This window comes from Saccopteryx bilineata, chromosome 9 (assembly GCF_036850765.1).
Source record: "Saccopteryx bilineata isolate mSacBil1 chromosome 9, mSacBil1_pri_phased_curated, whole genome shotgun sequence".
Taxonomy (NCBI): Eukaryota; Metazoa; Chordata; class Mammalia; order Chiroptera; family Emballonuridae; genus Saccopteryx; species Saccopteryx bilineata.
In genome coordinates, this window is record NC_089498.1 from 87,555,876 (window position 1) to 87,575,530 (window position 19,655).

The window sequence follows — 19,655 nt, forward strand, 5'->3', positions numbered from 1 at the left end:
TTGTGTGTTGTTGACCCCTTTATAGATAATTATTTGACCATATGTATGTGGTTTTATTTCTGTATTTTCTATTCTGTTCCATTGGTCTGAGTATCTATTTTTCTGCCAATACCATGCTGTTTTGATTGTTATGGCCTTATAATATAGTTTGAAGTCAGGTATTGTAATGCCCCTAGTTTCATTCTTTTTCTTTAGGATTGCTTTGGCTATTCAGGGTTTTTTATAGTTCCATATAAATCTGATGATTTTTTTTGTTTCATTTCTTTAAAAAATGTCATTGGAATTTTGATGGGAATTGCATTAAATCTGTATATTGCTTTGGGTAATATGGCCATCTTGATTATATTTATTCTTCCTATCCAAGAACAAGGAATATTCTTCCGTCTCATTGTATCTTTTTTGATTTCCCTTAAGAATGGTTTGTAGTTTTCATTATGTAAGTCCTTTACATTCTTTGCTATGTTTATTCCTAGGTATTTTTTTTGTTGCAATCATGAAGGCGATTACTTTTTAGAGTCCGTTCTCAAATGTTTCATTGTTGGCATATAGAAAGGTTATGTATGGACTTTTGTATCCTGCTACCTTACTGTATTCGCTTCTTGTTTCTAGTAATCTTTTTGTGTATTCTTTGTTCTCAAATGTTTCATTGTTGGCATATAGAAAGGCTATGTAAGGACTTTTGTATGTTAATTTTGTATCCTGCTACCTTACTGTATTGGCTTCTTGTTTCTAGTAATCTTTTTGTGTATTCTTTGGGGTTTTTGATGTATAAGATCATATCATTTGCAAAAAGTGATACCTTTACCTCTTCTTTTCCGATATGGATGCCTTTTATTTCTTTGTCTTGTCTGATTGCTCTGGCTAGAGCCTCTAGTACCACATTAAATAAAAGTGGAGAGAGTGGACAACCCTGTCTTGTTCCTGATGTAAGGGGGAAAGCCTTCAGTTTTGTACCATTTAATATGTTAGCTTATGGTTTATCATATATGGCCTTTATCATGTTGAGATATTTTCCTTCTATACCCATTTTGTTGAGAGTCTTAAACATAAAATTGTGTTGTATTTTATCGAATGCTTTTTCTGCATCTATTGATAAGATCATGTGGTTTTTGTTCTTTGTTTTGTTGATATGGTATTTACGTTAACCGTTTTACGTATGTTGAACCATCCTTGAGATTCTGGGATGAATCTCACTTGATCATGATGTATTATTTTTTTAATATGTTGTTGTATTCAATTTGCTAGTATTTTGTTTAGTATTTTAGCATCTGTATTCATTAGAGATATTGGTCTGTAGTTTTCTTTTTTTGTGCTGTCCTTTGCCGGGTTCAGTATGAGGGTTATGTTGGCCTCATAAAATGTGTTTGGAAGTATTGCTTCTTCTTCAATTTTTTGGAAGACTTTGAGTAGAATAGGAACCAAGTCTTCTTTGAATGTTTGATAGAATTCACTAGTATAACCGTCTGGGCCTGGACTTTTATTTTTGGGGAGGTTTTTAATAGTTTTTTCTATTTCTTCCCTGCTAATTGGTCTGTTTAGGCTTTCTGCTGCTTCTTGCCTCAATCTAGGAAGGTTGTATTGTTCTAGGAATTTATCCATTTCTTCTAGGTTGTTGAATTTAGTGGCATAAAGTTTTTCATAGTATTCTACAATAATTCTTTGTATATCTACGGTGTCTGTGGTGATTTCTCCTCTTTCATTTTGGATTTTGTTTATATGAGTCCTTTCTCTTTTTTCCTTGGTAAGTCTTGCCAAGGGTTTGTCAATTTTGTTGATCTTTTCAAAGAACCAGCTCCTTGTTCTATTAATTTTTTCTATAGTTTTTCTGTTCTCTATTTCATTTATTTCTGCTCTGATTTTTATTATCTCCTTTATTCAGCTGGGTTGGGTTCTCTTTGTTCTTTTTCCAGTTCCTTAAGGTGTGAAGTTAAGTGGTTCACTTTGGCTCTCTCTTGTTTGTTCATATATGCCTGAAGTGATATGAACTTCTCTCTTATCACTGTTTTTGCTGCATCCCATAGATTCTGATGTATCGTAGTCATTTTCATTTGTCTGTATATATCTTTTGATCTCTGCGCTTATTTCTTTGACCCATTCATTTTTAAAAAGTATGTTGTTTAGTTTCCACATTTTTGTGGGTTTTTTTCCTCTTTTTTGCAGTTGAATTCTAGTTTCAAGGCTTTATGATCAGAAAATATGCTTCATACAACTTCGATGTTTTTGCATTTGCTGATGTAATTTTTGTGGCCCAACATATGGTCAATTCTTGAGAATGATCCATGTACACTGGAGAAAAATGTATACACTGTCACGTTGGGATGAAATGTCCTGTAGATGTCTATCATATCCAGGTGCTCTAGTGTTTTGTTTAAGGCCAATATATTTTTATTGATTCTCTGTTTGGATGACCGATGTAGAGCAGTCAGCGGTGTATTGAGGTCTCCAAGTATGATTGTATTTTTGTCAGTTTTTGTTTTAAGGTCAATAAGTAGTTGTCTTATATATTTTGGTGCTCCATGGTTTGATGCATATATATTAAGAATTGTTATGTCTTCTTGATTCAGCGTCCCCTTAATCATTATGAAATGACCATTTTTGTCTCTGAGTACTTTTGCTGTTGTAGTCAGCATTATCAGATATGAGTATTGCTACGCTTGCTTTGTTTTGGATGTTATTTGCTTGGAGTATTGTTTTCCAGCCTTTCACTTTGAATTTGTTTTTATCTTTGTTGCTTAGATGAGTTTCTTGTAGGCAGCATACAATTGGACTTTCTTTTTTAATCCATTCTGCTACTCTGTACCTTTTTTTTTTTTTTCCATTTTTCTGAAGCTGGAACTGGGGAGAGACAGTCAGACAGACTCTCGCATGCGCCTGACTGGGATCCACCTGGCACGCCCAGCAGGGGGCAACACTCTGCCTGTCAGGGGCATCGCTATGTCGTGACCAGAGCCACTCTAGCACCTGAGGCAGAGGCCACAGAGCCATCCCCAGCGACCGGACCTTCTTTGCTCCAATGGAGCCTTGGCTATGGGAGGGAAAGAGAGATAGAGAGGAAGGAGAGGGGGAAGGGTGGAGAAGCAGATGGGCGCTTCTCCTGTGTGCCCTGGCCAGGAATTGAACCCGGGACCTCTGCATGCCAGGCCGACACTCTACCACTGAGCCAATCGGCCAGGGCTCTGTGCCTTTTTATTGGTGAGTTTAATCCGTTTACATTTTGTGTAATTATTAACACTTGTGAGTTCCCTATTGCCATTTTATACATTGTTTTCTGTTAGTTTTGTGTCTTGTTTGATTCTTCTGTTTCGTTTTTCTATCCTTTGTTTTTGTTTGGTTGTATTCCATACATCTTTTCTCTGTTGCCATCTTTTTAAAATCATGTGCTTCTGTGGTGGTTTTTTAAAGGGTGGTTACCATTAAGTAATGAAAAGGGTTCCTACTCTTTTCATTATAGTGCACTATCTTGTGAGTACTTTTGCACTCCATGGTCCTTTGCTACTGTTAATCTCCGTCCTCCCCCCCCCCTTTTTTGTTGTTGTCAGAGTTTAAATTTGGTTTTATTGTGTTCTTGGTGGAGCTTTTACTTGTAGTTTTGTTTTGTTTTGTTCTTTGTATCTGGTTGGAAAACCCCCTTTAGTAATTCCTGGAGTGGGGGTTTTTTGATCATAAATTCCCTCATCTTTTCTGTATCTGTGAATATTTTTGTTTCTCCTTTGTATTTGAAGGATAGGTTTGATGGGTATAGTATTCATGGCTGAAAGTTCTTCTCTTTCAGGACTTTAAATATTGGGGTCCACTCTCTTCTAGCTTGTAGAGTTTCTGTTGAGAAATATGATGATAATCTAATGGGCCTTCCTTTATATGTTGTATTCTTCTTTTCCCTGGTTGCCTTGAGAATTTTTTCTTCATTGTTGGTTTGTGCCAGTTTCATTATGATGTTCCTTGGAGTAGGTTTGTTGGGGTTAAGAAAACTCAGAGTTCTGTTTGCTTCTTGAATTTGAGACTTTAGTTCTTTCCACAGGCTTGGGAAGTTCTCATCTATTATTTGTTTGAATATGTTCTCCATTCCATTTTCTCTCTCTTCTCCCTCTGATATACCTATTATTCTTATGTTATTCTTTTTGATGGAGTCAGACAATTTCTGTAGGACTTTCTCATTTTTTTAAAATTTTTGAGTCTCTTTCTTCTTCTCTCTGTTGTGCCTCAAGTTGCTTTCTTCTGTTTCACCAATTCTACCTTCTGTCTGGCCTGTTCTATTAGCTAAGCTTGTTACCTCGTTTTTCAGCTTGTGCATTGAGTTTTTCATCTCTGTTTGATTTGTTTTTATAGTTTCAATTTCCTTGGTAATATATTCTCTGTGTTCGTTGAGTTGTTTTCTGAGCTCCCTAAATTGCCTTTCTGTGTTTTCTTGTATATCTCTGAGTATTTTTAGGATTTCTATTTTAAATTCTCTGTCATTTAGCTCTACGGTTTCAAATATATTAAATTTTTCTCCATAGATTTCTGTCATTTATCTGTGCTACCTTTCTGTCTTTTGTATCCATGATATTCAATTTTCTTTTCCTTAATGGCATCTGAGGGTGGTTTTTTTGATAGTACTAATGAGAATTAATAAAAAATGAAAAGTTTAAAAAAATAAAAAATTATTATTCCCCCCCTTTTTTTTCTCTGTGCTCCTCTCCCCTCCTTCTTGAGAAAATCTTGTGGTGAACTGTGAATTATATTGCGCTTAATAGAACAAAAACTATCTATAATGGAGGGCCTGTGTTTGGGAGAAGTGATAAAGGGGCAAAAAAGGGGATATGCACCCACAAAATGCAAAAAAGGAAAAAATTTATGTGAAGAAAAACTGATTTGCTTTTAGGTGATGGTTGACTAAGAGATATAATGAGAGGAATAAGAGGGAAACAGGAAAAACGGGGAAAAAATTAAAAAATTACTATTGTATTTAGTAGAGCAAAAACTAGATAAAATGGAGAGCCAGGTTTGGGAGCACTGCTAGTGAGTTAAAAAAGCGAAGTAAAAAACCCCTAAAGCACCACAAAGAAAAATTTGAGTCCCAAATAAAATATTTTGTTCGTGATTAAGGATTGAATGAGGGGAAAAGAAAAGGAGAAAAGAGGAAAGTAATATAGAAGGAGAAAAAATGAAAGAGGAAAACATAAAAAGAAGAAAAAAGGAAAAAAAACAATAGGAGAGAGAAAGAGTTAAGGGTTTTGGAGTGCAACCCTCATAGAGAGAAAGGAAGAAGAAAAGAAAGATAATGGGAGATGTAACACTTATGGTTAATGTAGTTCAAGGAGAGGAGAGAGTAAGACCAGCAGAGAATTAAACGACCAAATTGGAAGAGAAAGAAAATAATCAAGACAAGAAGAGAAATAAACAAATATAATAAAATAGGATAGGTTATAAAGTCTGAGAATTATTCCTGATTTTGAGAGGTTATCTTCTTGCTTTTTCCTTTCTCTCCTTCTTCCTGGTCGGTGACTCTGTACCCCGGGTTCTGCCCCTGTGACACGCTTAGGTAGAGGTTTGCAGTTAATAAATCTCTATGGTGATGTCATATATTGGGCTTCAGTCTCGTTGGCAGACGAAGCTTATTAGCATTTGCAGGCTCTGACAATGAGAGAGTCCGTTTTCCCGGAGTCTCTCTCCTAGTCTTTTCTTCCTGAATTAGCATCCTGATAATCCAGCTATGGGGTTGCTGCTGCCTTTGCCTGAGAGGGATCTTGTCAGTTAGGGTCACATAGGTCATTTGGGAGGGGAGCGGACTGTGGATTAAGCTAATTCTTCATGGGTCTGTTAGCTTGTATGGCTGGGTTAGGCGCCCCACCCGCCCGGAGAAGTTCGATCGTAGGGAATGTCACTTTCACGCACTGTTCTTCAGGGCGCAGTGGCGACCCGAGACTCAGGTTTTGGCCCACACAAAGGCCTCTGACTCTGCACATTTGTTTGGGAACATGGGCACCCACTCCCAGAGGATTCTCTCGCCCACTATCCATGCTCACTTACCAGTACACGGGCCAGCTGCCTCTCCCTGAGTGAGGCGGCGCCCTGCCCGCTGGGAAAAGTTCGAGCGTAGCGAATTTCGCTCCTGCTCACTCCGCATGCACTGCTTTTCTGGGCGCAGGGGTGACTCCGAGACTCCGGTTTCTGCCCACACAAAGGCCTCTGACTCTGCCCCTCTGTTCGGTAACACGGGTGCCCACTCCTGGGGCTCTAGGAGGAATCTCTCGCCCACTATCTGCGCTCGCCAACCAGGAGATCGGGCCTATGGCTGCCCCACCTGCCTTTTTTTGTCTGGATTTGGCGCAAGCGTTAGCTTGTGTTGACTGGGTTGCCACAAGCACAGTTTTTCCTCGGCTTGGATGTCCGTGCCACAGCCTGTTTCGGATGTTTGTGCCACAGCCTGGTTCTATTCACACCCTATGCCTGCCTTAGTTCCTATACTCTCAGTTCCCAGTGCAATCAGCCCTTATTTAGGTTAATGAGTAAGGCAGAGTGTTTCTTCCTCTGTTTTATTTCCTTGGGGGTTGATTATATATTTAGTCAATATTTTGCTCGATCATACCTTTGTGTTTTGTGTGGAACTTCTGTAGGCTCCACAGATAAATTTTTCTGTCTCTGGTTGAAGTTCTTGTTGAATTTTTGGGGAGATTTATCGGTATCGCTCCTTACGGTGCCATTTCTCTTACGTCATTGACGAAGTATTTATTTCTTGCCCCTGCTCTGTTCCTTCTATGCAGACAGTTCCTCGTATTTCTGCCTTCTTTTACAACAGAAGCTGCAATAACAGATAGCTTCTCTCCAGAACATGGGACTCTTGCACTTTCATCAGCATATCAGTATATCAGCTGTGTTCCCATCTTATCCAAAGTGGTTTAGCAGTTCAGTTTCAGATGATGCATATATGGTGAGGTGTCATTACAAATTTAACGTGTAAACTCTCCAGGGGACCTGCCATGTTTCTGATCCATCCTTTTCTTAGGACAGCTCCCTCTCCCATTCCCCTGATGCGCTGGTCTTGACAAGCTCTCCCCATTCCCCCCATTCTCAGCCACTCTTCACAGTGTCTTCCGGCAGCCTTGTGTTCACCAAGCCATCTCTGCTACCTGCTTCATGCCTTCTGATCTGTGTCTATTGCCTCTCTTGTTTACTTTTTCCCTCTACAGGGGAAAAGTGGCCATGGTGGGTGATCATGCATTCTTCTCGTGTTCTGGACTCTTTTGCTGTTGCTAGGGACCTAGCTCTGTCTACCTCTGTTGTCTGTTTTCAGTGTGCTTTACCTATTTCCTCTTCATCTTCAGTTTATAAATCTCTATATCTTTTCTGTCTTAAAGCCAGTAAAACAAATAAACCTCTCCTTGATTCTTTATAAAACCCTTTTTAGTAAACATGGAAACCTGGAGTGATTAAAATAGCTGCTGATTTTAATTCTCTAGACACTTGGCGTGGCTTTCACCTTAAAAGCTTTTATCCCTTGCCCTGCCATACTTTGCTCAATAACAACATATATAAATTACCTGCTTAATGTATTTTTCTCTCTGGAAAGATGATGGTATTATTCATGTATATATTCTAATTTTCCTGCTTGCACTACTTCCTCAGTGTATATTTCTGGATAATTGAATACTAGTAAACAATGCTAACTAGAGGGTGTTGATACTTGATACTTGGAAATGTAACTGGATTTCTACTTAACTTGACAGTATTTTCCATTCAATACTGTTAGTAGGCGGATAGAGAGAAGAGAGAGAGAGAGAAGCATCAACTTGTCTCACTTAGTTTTTCTGTTTAGTTGTGTACTCATTGATTGCTTTCATGCATGCCCTGATAATGGGTCCAACTCACAATCTCTGCCTATGGTAGACACTTTATCCACCAAGCCTCCCAGCTAGGGCCTCATTTTTTATATTTTCCTATTAGGAATTTTTTATATTAAGTTGACAAGGTATTCTCTCTTTCTCAGAAAAATGACTCCTGGAAAAAAATATCTCCTTGTTATCGTTCAGGCACAATTATCTTTCTGCTGATTTAATTACTTGGTCGCCTTTGCTTGTGTACCTTTCATTTTCCATGATATGCATCTCTTATACATCCCTTGAAATTTAGCTAGAGTTAATGATTTTGCATGTAACTTGTACTTTATGACCTACGTCCTAGTTTTCTTATCTGTGGAATGGGGATAATAGTACCTACCTCAGTATTGTAGTCAGGATCAAATGCTTGGTTAAATAAAAGTGCTTAGTTCTTGGCATCTGTTAAGTACTCAATGAGTATTAGCTGTTACTGCTGTTATTGTTCATTGTTTACATGTCAAACTCCGTTTTACTCTGAATTCTTAGAACACTAAAATGTGTTCTCTTCTTTTTGTTTGTTTTTATAAGTTAGTACCTTGTATATTTAGAAATTTTCTTTTGAATGAACAAACCATTCATTGCTCAGTTTCCATTATTGATTTAATGTTTCTCATTAGTGTATTTTAAATGCAGTTAAATTCTTTGTTATGTTTTTTTAATGTTTCAGAATGAAGATTTATTAAATGAAATAAAACAACTTAGAGAGGAAATAAAGAAAAAAGATGAAAAAATCCAACTATTAGAACATCAGCTTGTAAGTATTATAGTATAGTATATAAAGTGAAGATTTCTCAAACTGGGCAATACATATTGTTTATAAAAAGCTATAGACAGAATTGAAATTTGACTTTTTTTGGCTTTAAGGTTATTTTTAGATTATATGCACTCTAGAAGTATGTGGTTTTAACCTATAATCTAAATAATAGATACTCAAGGTGAAGAAAAAAATCTTTGTCCATTCATTTTCAGTGGCCTGTTTTGAGGTTTTGAAATTCATTGACTTATAGCCATTTTATTGATAAAGGGTAATTGTCTTGAATCCATATGCTGTTTAAGAAATGAGGGCTGATGAGTTGAGAACAGGACATATTGTCTCTCTGGTAGCAGAATGAAACTGTGTATAAGCCTTAGGTATCTGTACAGATGTCTGTTAGAAAAAGTGAAGAGTAGGCCCTGGCTGGTTGGCTCAGTGGTAGAACATCGGCCTGGTGTGTGAAAGTCCCAGGTTTGATTCCTGGCTGGGGCAAACAGGAGAAGCGCCCATCTGCTTCTCCACACTTCCCCCTCTCCTTTCTATCTGTCTCTTCCTCTCCCTCAGCCAAGGCTCCATTGGAGCGAATTTGGCCTGGGCACTGAGGATGGCTCCGTGGCCTCTGCCTTAGGCACTAGAATGGTTACAGTGTAATGGAGCAATGCCCCAGATGTGCAGAGCATCACCCCCTAGTGGGTTTGCAGGGAAGATCCTTGTCAGACACATGCGGGAGTCTGTTTCTCTGCAACCCCCTTCTCACTTCAGAAAAATACAAAAAATAAAAAAGAGAAAGTAACAAGTAGTCCTTAAGAAAATGTTTCTTTGTGGCTGATGGTGAATAGATATAATTTTTCAGTAGTTACAATTTCAAACGTAGTATCATATTATTATTATTTTTTAAAATTAATTTTACTAGGGTGACATCAATAAATCAGGATACATATGTTCAAAGAAAACATGTCCAGGTTATCTTGTTAATCAATTATGTTGCATACCCATCACCCAAAGTCAGATTGTCCTCCATCACCTTCTATCTAGTTTTCTTTGTGCCCCTCTCCTTCCCCCTTTCCCTCTCCCTCCCCCCTCCTCGTAACCACCACACTCTTGTCCATGTCTCTTAGTCTCATTTTTATGTCCCACCTATGTATAGAATAATGCAGTTCTTGTTTTTTTCTGATTTACTTATTTCACTCCGTATAATGTTATCAAGATCCCACCATTTTGTTGTAAATGATCTGATGTCATCATTTCTTATGGCTGAGTAGTATTCCGTAGTGTATATGTGCCACATCTTCTCTATCCAGTCTTCTATTGAAGGGCTTTTTGGTTGTTTCCATGTCTTGGCCACTGTGAACAATGCTGCAATGAACATGGGGCTGCATGTGTCTTTACGTATCAGTGTTTCTGAGTTTTGGGGTATATACCCAGTAGAGGGATTGCTGGGTCATAAAGTAGTTCTATTTTCAGTTTTTTGAGGAACCACCATACTTTCTTCCATAACGGTTGTACTACTACTGTAGTCAGCATTATCAGATATGAGTATTGCTACGCCTGCTTTTTTTTGGATGTTATTTGCTTGGAGTATTGTTTTCCAGCCTTTCACTTTGAATTTGTTTTTATCTTTGTTGCTTAGATGAGTTTCTTGTAGGCAGCATACAGTTGGATTTTCTTTTTTAATCCATTCTGCTACTCTGTGCCTTTTTATTGGTGAGTTTAATCTGTTTACATTTAGTGTAATTATTGACACTTGTGAGTTCCCTATTGCCATTTTATACATTGCTTTCTGTTAGTTTTGTGTCTTGTTTGATTCTTCTGTTTCGTTTTTCTATCCTTTGTTTTTGTTTGGTTGTATTCCATACATCTTTTCTCTGTTGCCATCTTTTTAAAATCATGTGCTTCTGTGGTGGTTTTTTAAAGGGTGGTTACCATTAAGTAATGAAAAGGGTTCCTACTCTTTTCATTATAGTGCACTATCTTGTGAGTACTTTTGCACTCCATGGTCCTTTGCTACTGTTAATCTCCGTCCTCTCCCCTCCCTTTTTTGTTGTTGTCAGAGTTTAAATTTGGTTTTATTGTGTTCTTGGTGGAGCTTTTACTTGTAGTTTTGTTTTGTTTTGTTCTTTGTATCTGGTTGGAAAACCCCCTTTAGTAATTCCTGGAGTGGGGGTTTTCTGATGATAAATTCCCTCATCTTTTCTGTATCTGTGAATATTTTTATTTCTCCTTTGTATTTGAAGAATAGGTTTGATGGGTATAGTATTCTTGGCTGAAAGTTCCCCTCTTTCAGGACTTTACATATTGGGGTCCACTTTCTTCTAGCTTATAGAGTTTCTGTTGAGAAATATGATGATAATCTAATGGGCCTTCCTTTATATGTTGTATTCTTCTTTTCCCTGGTTGCCTTGAGAATTTTTTCTTCGTTGTTGGTTTGTGCCAGTTTCATTATGATGTGCCTTGGAGTAGGTTTGTTGGGGTTAAGAAAACTCGGAGTTCTGTTTGCTTCTTGAATTTGAGGCTTTAGTTCTTTTCACAGGCTTGGGAAGTTCTCATCTATTATTTGTTTGAATATGTTCTCCATTCCATTTTCTCTCTCTTCTCCCTCTGATATACCTATTATTCTTATGTTATTCTTTTTGATGGAGTCAGACAATTTCTGTAGGACTTTCTCATTTTTTTAAAATTTTTGAGTCTCTTTCTTCTTCTCTCTGTTGTGCCTCAAGTTGCTTTCTTCTGTTTCACCAATTCTACCTTCTGTCTGGCCTGTTCTATTAGCTAAGCTTGTTACCTCGTTTTTCAGCTTGTGCATTGAGTTTTTCATCTCTGTTTGATTTGTTTTTATAGTTTCAATTTCCTTGGTAATATATTCTCTGTGTTCGTTGAGTTGTTTTCTGAGCTCCCTAAATTGCCTTTCTGTGTTTTCTTGTATATCTCTGAGTATTTTTAGGATTTCTATTTTAAATTCTCTGTCATTTAGCTCTACAGTTTCAAATATATTAAATTTTTCTCCATAGGTTTTTCCTCATCTATCTGTGCTACCTCTGTCTTTTGTATCCATGATATTCAATTTTCTTTTCCTTAATGGCATCTGAGGGTGGTTTTTTTGATAGTACTAATGAGAATTAATAAAAAATGAAAAGTTTAAAAAAATAAAAAATTATTATTCCCCCCCTTTTTTTTCCTCTGTGCTCCTCTCCCCTCCTTCTTGAGAAAATCTTGTGGTGAACTGTGAATTATATTGCGCTTAATAGAACAAAAACTACCTATAATGGAGGGCCTGTGTTGGGGAGAAGTGATAAAGGGGCAGAAAAGGGGATATGCACCCACAAAATGCAAAAAAGGAAAAAATTTATGTGAAGAAAAACTGATTTGCTTTTAGGTGATGGTTGACTAAGAGATATAATGAGAGGAATAAGAGGGAAACAGGAAAAACGGGGAAAAAATTAAAAAATTACTATTGTATTTAGTAGAGCAAAAACTAGATAAAATGGAGAGCCAGGTTTGGGAGCACTGCTAGTGAGTTTAAAAAGCGAAGTAAAAAACCCCTAAAGCACCACAAAGAAAAATTTGAGTCCCAAATAAAATATTTTGTTCGTGATTAAGGATTGAATGAGGGGAAAATAAAAGGAGAAAAGAAGAAACTAATATAGAAGGAGAATAAAAGAAAGAGGAAAACACAAAAAGAAGAAAAAAGGAAAAAGAACAATAGGAGAGAGAAAGAGTTAAGGGTTTTGGAGTGCAACCCTCATAGAAAGGAAGAGAAGAGAAAAGATAATGGGAGATGTAACACTTATGGGTAGTGCAGTTCAAGGAGAGGAGAGAGTAAGACCAGCAGAGAATTAAACGACCGAATTTGAAGAGGAAGAAAATAATCAAGACAAGAAGATAAGAGAAAGAAACAAACAAATATAATAAAATAGGATAGGTTATAAAGTCTGTGAATTATTCCTGATTTTGAGAGGTTATCTTCTTGCTTTTTCTTTTCTCCCCCTCTTCCTGGTCGGTAACTCTGTACCCCGGGTTCTGCCCCTGTGACACACTTAGGTAGAGGTTTGCAGTTGATAAATCTCTATGGCGATGTCATATATTGGGCTTCAGTCTCGTTAGCAGTTGAGGCTCATTAGCATTTGCTAATGAGAGAGTCCGTTGCGCCAAATCCAGACAAAGAAAAGCAAGTGGGGCAGCCATAGGCCCCAATCTCCTGATCGGCGAGCACAGATAGTGGGCGAGAAATTCCTCCTAGAGCCCCGGGAGTGGGCGCCCGTGTTACTGGACAGAGGGGCAGAGTCAGAGGCCTTTGTGTGGGCTGAAACCGGAATCTCGGGGTCAAACATCCGACAATGAGATAGTCCGTTTTCCCGGAGCCTCTCCCCTAGTCTTTCCTTCCTGAATTAGCATCCTGATGATCCAGCTATGGGGTTGCTGCTACCTCTGTCTGTAGATTAAGAGGCTCAAAGAGCTGGCATATCCCCACTCTATCCCAACTCAGCACAGGGCTCTGAGTAAGGCTCAATCAGTCAGAGCTGCTAGTATAATTAGGAGGAGCTGGGAGCCATTTGGTTTTTTGTTTGTTTGTTTGTTTGCATTTTTCTGAAGCTGGAAATAGGGAGAGTCAGTCAGACAGACTCCCGCATGCACCCGACCGGGATCCACCCGGCCTGCCTACCAAGGGGCCACGCTCTGTCCACCAGGGGGCGATGCTCTGCCCATCCTGGGCATCGCCATGTTGCGACCAGAGCCACTCTAGCGCCTGAGGCAGAGGCCACAGAGCCATCCCCAGTGCCCGGGCTATCTTTGCTCCAATGGAGCCTTGGCTGTGGGAGGGGAAGAGAGAGGCAGAGAGGAAGGCGTGGCGGAGGGGTGGAGAAGCAAATGGGCGCTTCTCCTGTGTGCCCTGGCCGGGAATTGAACCTGGGTCCTCCGCACGCTAGGCCGACGCTCTACCGCTTAGCCAACCGCCCAGGGCGAGCTAGTTGTTTTTAAGGTGCCTTTCTATGCTCCTCTAGGCGTGTCCCGAATGCCTCAGCACTCTGTGGGACCACTTTCCCCAGGCTTTTGGCACTTTGTAACCTGTTTTGGCTGAGTAGAAGATGCCCTAGTCGCTGTTTGCAAAGCAGGAGGACTTATAAGGTGCCAAATCTCTCTTTTTAACATATTGCCCTGACTATGCAAGCTCTGCCAATCAGAGGTTGCCCCCACCCCTATGTGCATAGCATTAACAAGAGGTACCGAAAAATATCTCCCCTCTTGTTTCAGATCGCTCACCTGAGAGAGATCTTGTCAGGGTCGCATATGTCAGTTAGGAGTTGAGCAGACTATGGGTTAAGCTAATCCTTCATGGGTCTGTTAGCTTGTATGGCTGGGTGAGGCACTCCCCCCCCCCCCCCCCCCCCGCCTGGAGAAGTTCGAGCATAGGGAATCTCGCTTTAGCGCGCCGCTCTTCAGGGTGCAGGGGCGACACTGAGACTCATGTTTCGGCCCACACAAAGGCCTCTGACTCTGCCCCCCTGTCTGGGAACACGGGCGCCCACTCCCTAGGGAGTCTCTCGCCCACTATCCGCGCTGGCCGACCAGGATATCGGGCCTGCTGCCTCTCGCCCTGGTTTAGGTGGCGCCCTGCCTGCACAGAAAAGTTCGATCATAGGAAATTTTTCTCCCGCTCACTCCTCGTGCGCCGCTTTTCAGGGCGCATGTTTGACCCCGAGACTCTGGTTTCGGCCCACACAAAGGCCTCTGACTCTGCCCCTCTGTCCGGTAACACGGGCGCCCACTCCCGGGGCTCTAGGAGGAATTTCTCGCCCACTATCTGTGCTCGCCTATCAGGAGATTGGGGCCTATGGCTGCCCCACTTGCTTTTCTTTGTCTGGATTTGGCGCAAGCGTTAGCTTGTGTTGACTGGGTTGCCACAAGCACAGTTTTCCCTCGGCTTGGATGTTCGTGCCACAGCCTGTTTCGGACGTTTGTGCCAAAGTTGGTTCTATTCACACCCTATGCCTGCCTTAGTTCCTATACTCTCAGTTCCCAGTGAAAGCAGCTCTTATTTATGTTAGTGAGTAAGGCGGAGTGTTTCTTCCTCCGTCTTATTTCCTTCAGGGTTGATTATATATTTAGTCAATTTTTCGCTTGGTCATACTTTCACGTTTAGTGTGGAACTTCTGGAGGCTCCAAGGGTAGATTTTTCTGTCTCTGGTTTAAGATCTTGTTGAATTTTTGGAGAGATTTATTGGTATCACTCCTTACGGCGCCATTTCTCTGATGTCACTTCTGTAGTGTCATATTAAAAAAGTGTGTATCCTGTCTTGACGTTAAAGATAATTTAGTTTATAATAATATAAAAGGCCAAGATAACAAAACCATAATGGCATAAAAATACCACCAGGCCAAGAAAAGTCTTAATTGAAAGTCAAAAGTGTATCACTAAAGCTAGGATTTCCAAATTTGGAAAACCCAAATATTTGCCCAATCTTATTCTTCATATGCAGACGCAGAAAGGAATTGTTTCCAGAATTGCAATAGTCAAGATAGAATAAGTAATGTGCTTGCATTAAGATAAATGTTTTATATTCTGTTCTTTACATACCTTTCATGACATTTTAAAAGTTAAGTCTTATTTTTTTAATTGAATTTATTGGGAAAACATTGGTTAATAAAATTACATAGGTTTCATTTATACCATTTCATAATACATCATCTGTACACTGCACTGTGCATTCACCTCCCAAAGTCAAGTATAAGTTAATTAAGTCTTATAGTATTTGCTATAAGTTGAAAAATTGAATAGCATGGGTTTGAATTGTGTGGATCCACTTATATGCAGTTGTTTTTTTCAATAAATATATTTTCTCGTGATTTTCTTAATATTTTTTGTGTAGCTTACTTTATTGTAAGAATATAGAATATAATACATAACATAAAATATGTGTTAATTAACTACTTATGTTATCACTAAAGCTTCAAATCAACAGTAGGCTATTAGTAGTTATATTTTTGGGTAGTCAAATGTTATATGCAGATTGTCAGCTGTGCAGGGGGTTCTAAGTGCTGCATTATTCAAGATTCATGTATCTTTTGAATTTTGTTTCAGTGACTGTCCCATTTCTTAGAAATGAGACATATCTCTGTACTACAAGAAATGGAAAATAATGTCAGTACTAGAGAGATTTTTGGTTTTAATTAGATTTTATTTTGTATGTAGACATAAGAATGATCAGTTGCAGTTGAAATAAATTTTGAATATTGGTAATTATTTTTAGAGTAGAAACTTATAATTTTAACTTAGTGAAATAATCAAGAATTTGTTATATAGGTTTCCCTTAAAGAAAGTATATTACTTCTATTGGAGTATTTTAATAAATAATATGGTTATACTACAACTTCACACTAAGGAAAAATTCTCATTATTTATCTTTTCATTTAAAAAATTGATATTTATTTGAAAGGCCAAAATTTACAGAATGGATATATTATTTTCTGTTGTATAAATGACTAGTGAGTATTCTTGGACTGGAATCATGTGTGGAAAATTCATTTGTGAATGAAGATGCTCAAAGAGATCTTGTCAAAGGGTAGAGATCCTTCAAAATATTCCATTTCAGTAAAGTCTGCACATCATTAGGGAGCTTAAAAGCAATGAACTTGTGAAAAGACAATCTTATTTGTCGACTGCTTTTATTTAATGTCCAGTAGAGTTCAACCACAAAATGAATTTAAGAAATTGTGCTGCAGATATTGTAATTACCATAATAGTTTAGGGAAATACTTAAAATCTTGCAATTCTTTTATATACTGTAAGTTGCTATTATATTCTATACCTATATATAGTGCTGCACATATTTATATGCATAAAATGATAGGTATTTTGTTTTGTGGATGATATAAGATATTGCCAAAGGTAATTTTGATATTCAAAATTTTAGCCTTTCGCCCTGGCCGGTTGGCTCAGTGGTAGAGCGTTGGCCTGGTGTGCGGGAGTCCTGGGTTCGATTCCCAGCCAGTGCACACAGGAGAAGCGCCCATCTGCTTCTCCACCCCTCCCCCTCTCCTTCCTCTCTGTCTCTCTTTTCCCCTCCTGCAGCCAAGGCTCCATTGGAGCAACGTTGGCCCGGGTGCTGAGGATGGCTCTGTGGCCTCTGCCTCAGGCGCTAGAATTGCTCTGGTTGCAGCAGAGCGACGCCCCAGATGGGCAGAGCATCGCCCCCTGGTGGGCGTGCCGGGTGGATCCCGGTCGGGCGCATGCGGGAGTCTGTTTGACTGCCTCCCCATTTCCAGCTTCAGAAAAATACAAAAAAAAACACACACACAAAAAAAACAAAAAAACCCCCAAAATTTTAGCCTTTCTGGCAGATTCTAGAACCCAATCTCTGAATAAGACGGAAGAATACCTAATAGATATTGATGTTTGCCCTGGTTTTCAACCCCCTAAGAGAGACTCTAATTACCTCATTTGTATAAGTATAGGTATATGTATGAAGAATTACACCAGGATAAAAATTTCTGTTTTTGTTCAGGCAACTCGGTGTAACTGCCACCAAAAATCTAAAGAGGAGCAATGCACATATGCTGATAAATATACCCAAACACCATGGAGAAGAATTCCTGTAAGTAGTGTATACCCTTAACTCCTTCTCTAGTCATTTATTAGTTTGCTATTTTGTTTTACCCCTTTTTTGGTCTAATCTCTAAAAATTTTGAATCTGTCATGGCTGTTCATTTTAAGTAAGTTGTTTCATTCTTGTCTCTTAGGTGTTTATGTGCTTTCTAAAGCTTTTCTTGTGTGTCTCACAAAAGTGAATGGCAATTATTAGCTTTTCCATTTTGCATATTGTAACCCATTTTATTTGAGTGTCTAGTCTCCTCTCATTTCTGTATTTATCCAAGTATTGTTTCCCCGTACTCTTAAAGAAATGAAGTAACAAAAATGCAATCCCTTCTCTTTGGTAGCATATAACTTTGAAAATATATGGTGCCACATATTCTTTTACTGAAAATGTCCAAATAGATTTTATTATTATAATTACTCAAGTGTTGAGACTGTTAGGAAGTATAAATGCATTAGGATATAAACAGTAAAGGTTATGTTTTAGACATAGTTAGGGAATGGTATCTTTGCAGGCATGGTTGCGTTTTCTGACATTGTTCCTAAGTAGGTAGACGGTCTCATTAAGTGTGAGAAGTTCCATTTTGCCATCCTCCTGGGAGTATTTCCACCATCTCTGGCTCCCTCAACTTCACTGTTCTGGAAACTGGCTAGTCTTGTTTGTAAGCCTGCTCACCAGAAAAAGGTAAATGGTAAGAACACCCCAACTCATGCCTAAATATACTCCTGGGTTAGTGTTACTGTGGTCTTAGGTGAAGTGAAGGTCCAATTTTCAGCCTAGCACACCTAACAGATGTTAGGCTTTCTTGTTACCTACCTATTACTATAGGAATTACCTGCTGAATACCTTTATATTATAGATAAGCTGACAAAAGCCAGGAAAATTAAATGGCGTATTAAAGTTTCCATAATTAAACAGTAACAAAATAGTAATATTAACTTCAGACTGCTGACATTTAGCTCGGAGTTCCTCCCCCTAAAAGCACACTGGGGAGCCTTGAAGGATAGAGAGAGTTTTGCGGATTGAAGTGGGTGCTATCTCACTGGCAAAAGGACCAGTACAAGTAAAGGCAGAGAAGTGGGAAGATAAGGCTGGGCAGTGGTAAGAGCAAGATTTTGGCAGGAACACAGATTATGTTTAGGGAAATTGTTGAAGTTAGTGTTAAAGTTCATTTGAGGGTATGATTTAAAATTTTATCCAGGAATTACTGGGAAAGTAGTTAAATGTATTTATTTAAAGAAATAGTTACCTATATTTAATTAAATGTTAATTATCAAATATTAAATATTGAGTTTACTATTTGATTTTTATGTTCTTTGGACTTTGTTGGATTCAATTAAAATGAATTATTTTGGAAACCATTTACTATAATAACAAGATTTTATTTTCTCTTTTAAAAAGTTACACTTTATTCGACATGTTTTGTTTGTTTCTTTTTAGCAAAAACCCAACATATATAAACTAGATGTTGATTTTGGGTTGGGGGAAATACAGTGGGAGTCTTCTTTGGCAACATCTAGTTTTTCACGTGGTGATTTTGGAAATCAAAACATTAAGAAAATCCCCAAGTTTAGGTAAAAAAAAATATTTTTTGATCTGGCTCAGACTTTGGTAAAATTGAAAGTAATAATTTGAGTACCCGTTCCTCACCATTTCTGTAATATCTTGGGATACTTAAATGCCTTTCTTGAGACTCTGTCAGATACTTGAGATTTTTGAAATTATCTGAGATTTTTGAAATCTATCTGAGATTTGTGAGGCATATGTAAGCATTTCTGGTGAACATTTCCTGAAAAGAAGGAAGAAATCTGGCTGCAACAGAAGGTACAGTGATAGTGGAAGAGAGAATCACGGCCTACAGTACTGTCAGTAGCTATTTAGGATGTGGAAAGAAATAGAATAAAAAGGACATCTCAGTGAGAACCTGTCAGAGGAGAATGGTAGACCACCAATAGCAGCAGAGAATGGAATTTTGAATATGTTCAGCCCAAGATAACTTTTCATAAATTTTTCCAAACAAAATTTAGATCACCTAATTGCTGCAAATAGATTTTTTAAAATAGAGAACCGATAGGAAATAAGGAACAGGGGAAAGGAAGAAAAGCAGATAGGCACTTTACCTGGGAGTAAGTATTTGCGTGCTTACTCTTCTGGGTACTGTCCTAACCTAAGGGTGTAAACATGGAAACGGAACATACCGTCTCAGCCCTCAGGACGATTACAGAAACAAAATTCAGATGTGCCTAAAATGGTATTCCTCTCACTCTTCCTGCGTGTGAAGAAGCACAGTTCACTAAGAAGTGAATTGTGCATTACTTAGGCAACATGCATACAGCAGTCTTATGCCGGAAGCCAGGTTTTCTAACTTGTAGGTAATCTATTAGTTCCTCCCTTTTAAGTGGCTGCAAGAGGTACCGTGGAGAAAAGGAATAGAGAGAAGAGGATCGTAGCTTC

General features: G+C 38.6%; 1 protein-coding gene across 8 annotated transcripts in view; it reads left to right on the top strand.

The window, feature by feature from the left end:
- Positions 1-19,655, top strand: part of CCSER2 (coiled-coil serine rich protein 2) — a 178,846-nt gene that overhangs the window by 124,652 nt on the left and 34,539 nt on the right. For all 8 annotated transcript variants that reach the window (XM_066243980.1, XM_066243982.1, XM_066243988.1 and 5 more), the window contains 2 exons: positions 8,524-8,610; positions 17,112-17,201. In XM_066243980.1, the coding sequence (XP_066100077.1) occupies positions 8,524-8,610; positions 17,112-17,201 (177 nt within the window). The remainder of the gene's footprint in view (positions 1-8,523; positions 8,611-17,111; positions 17,202-19,655) is intronic.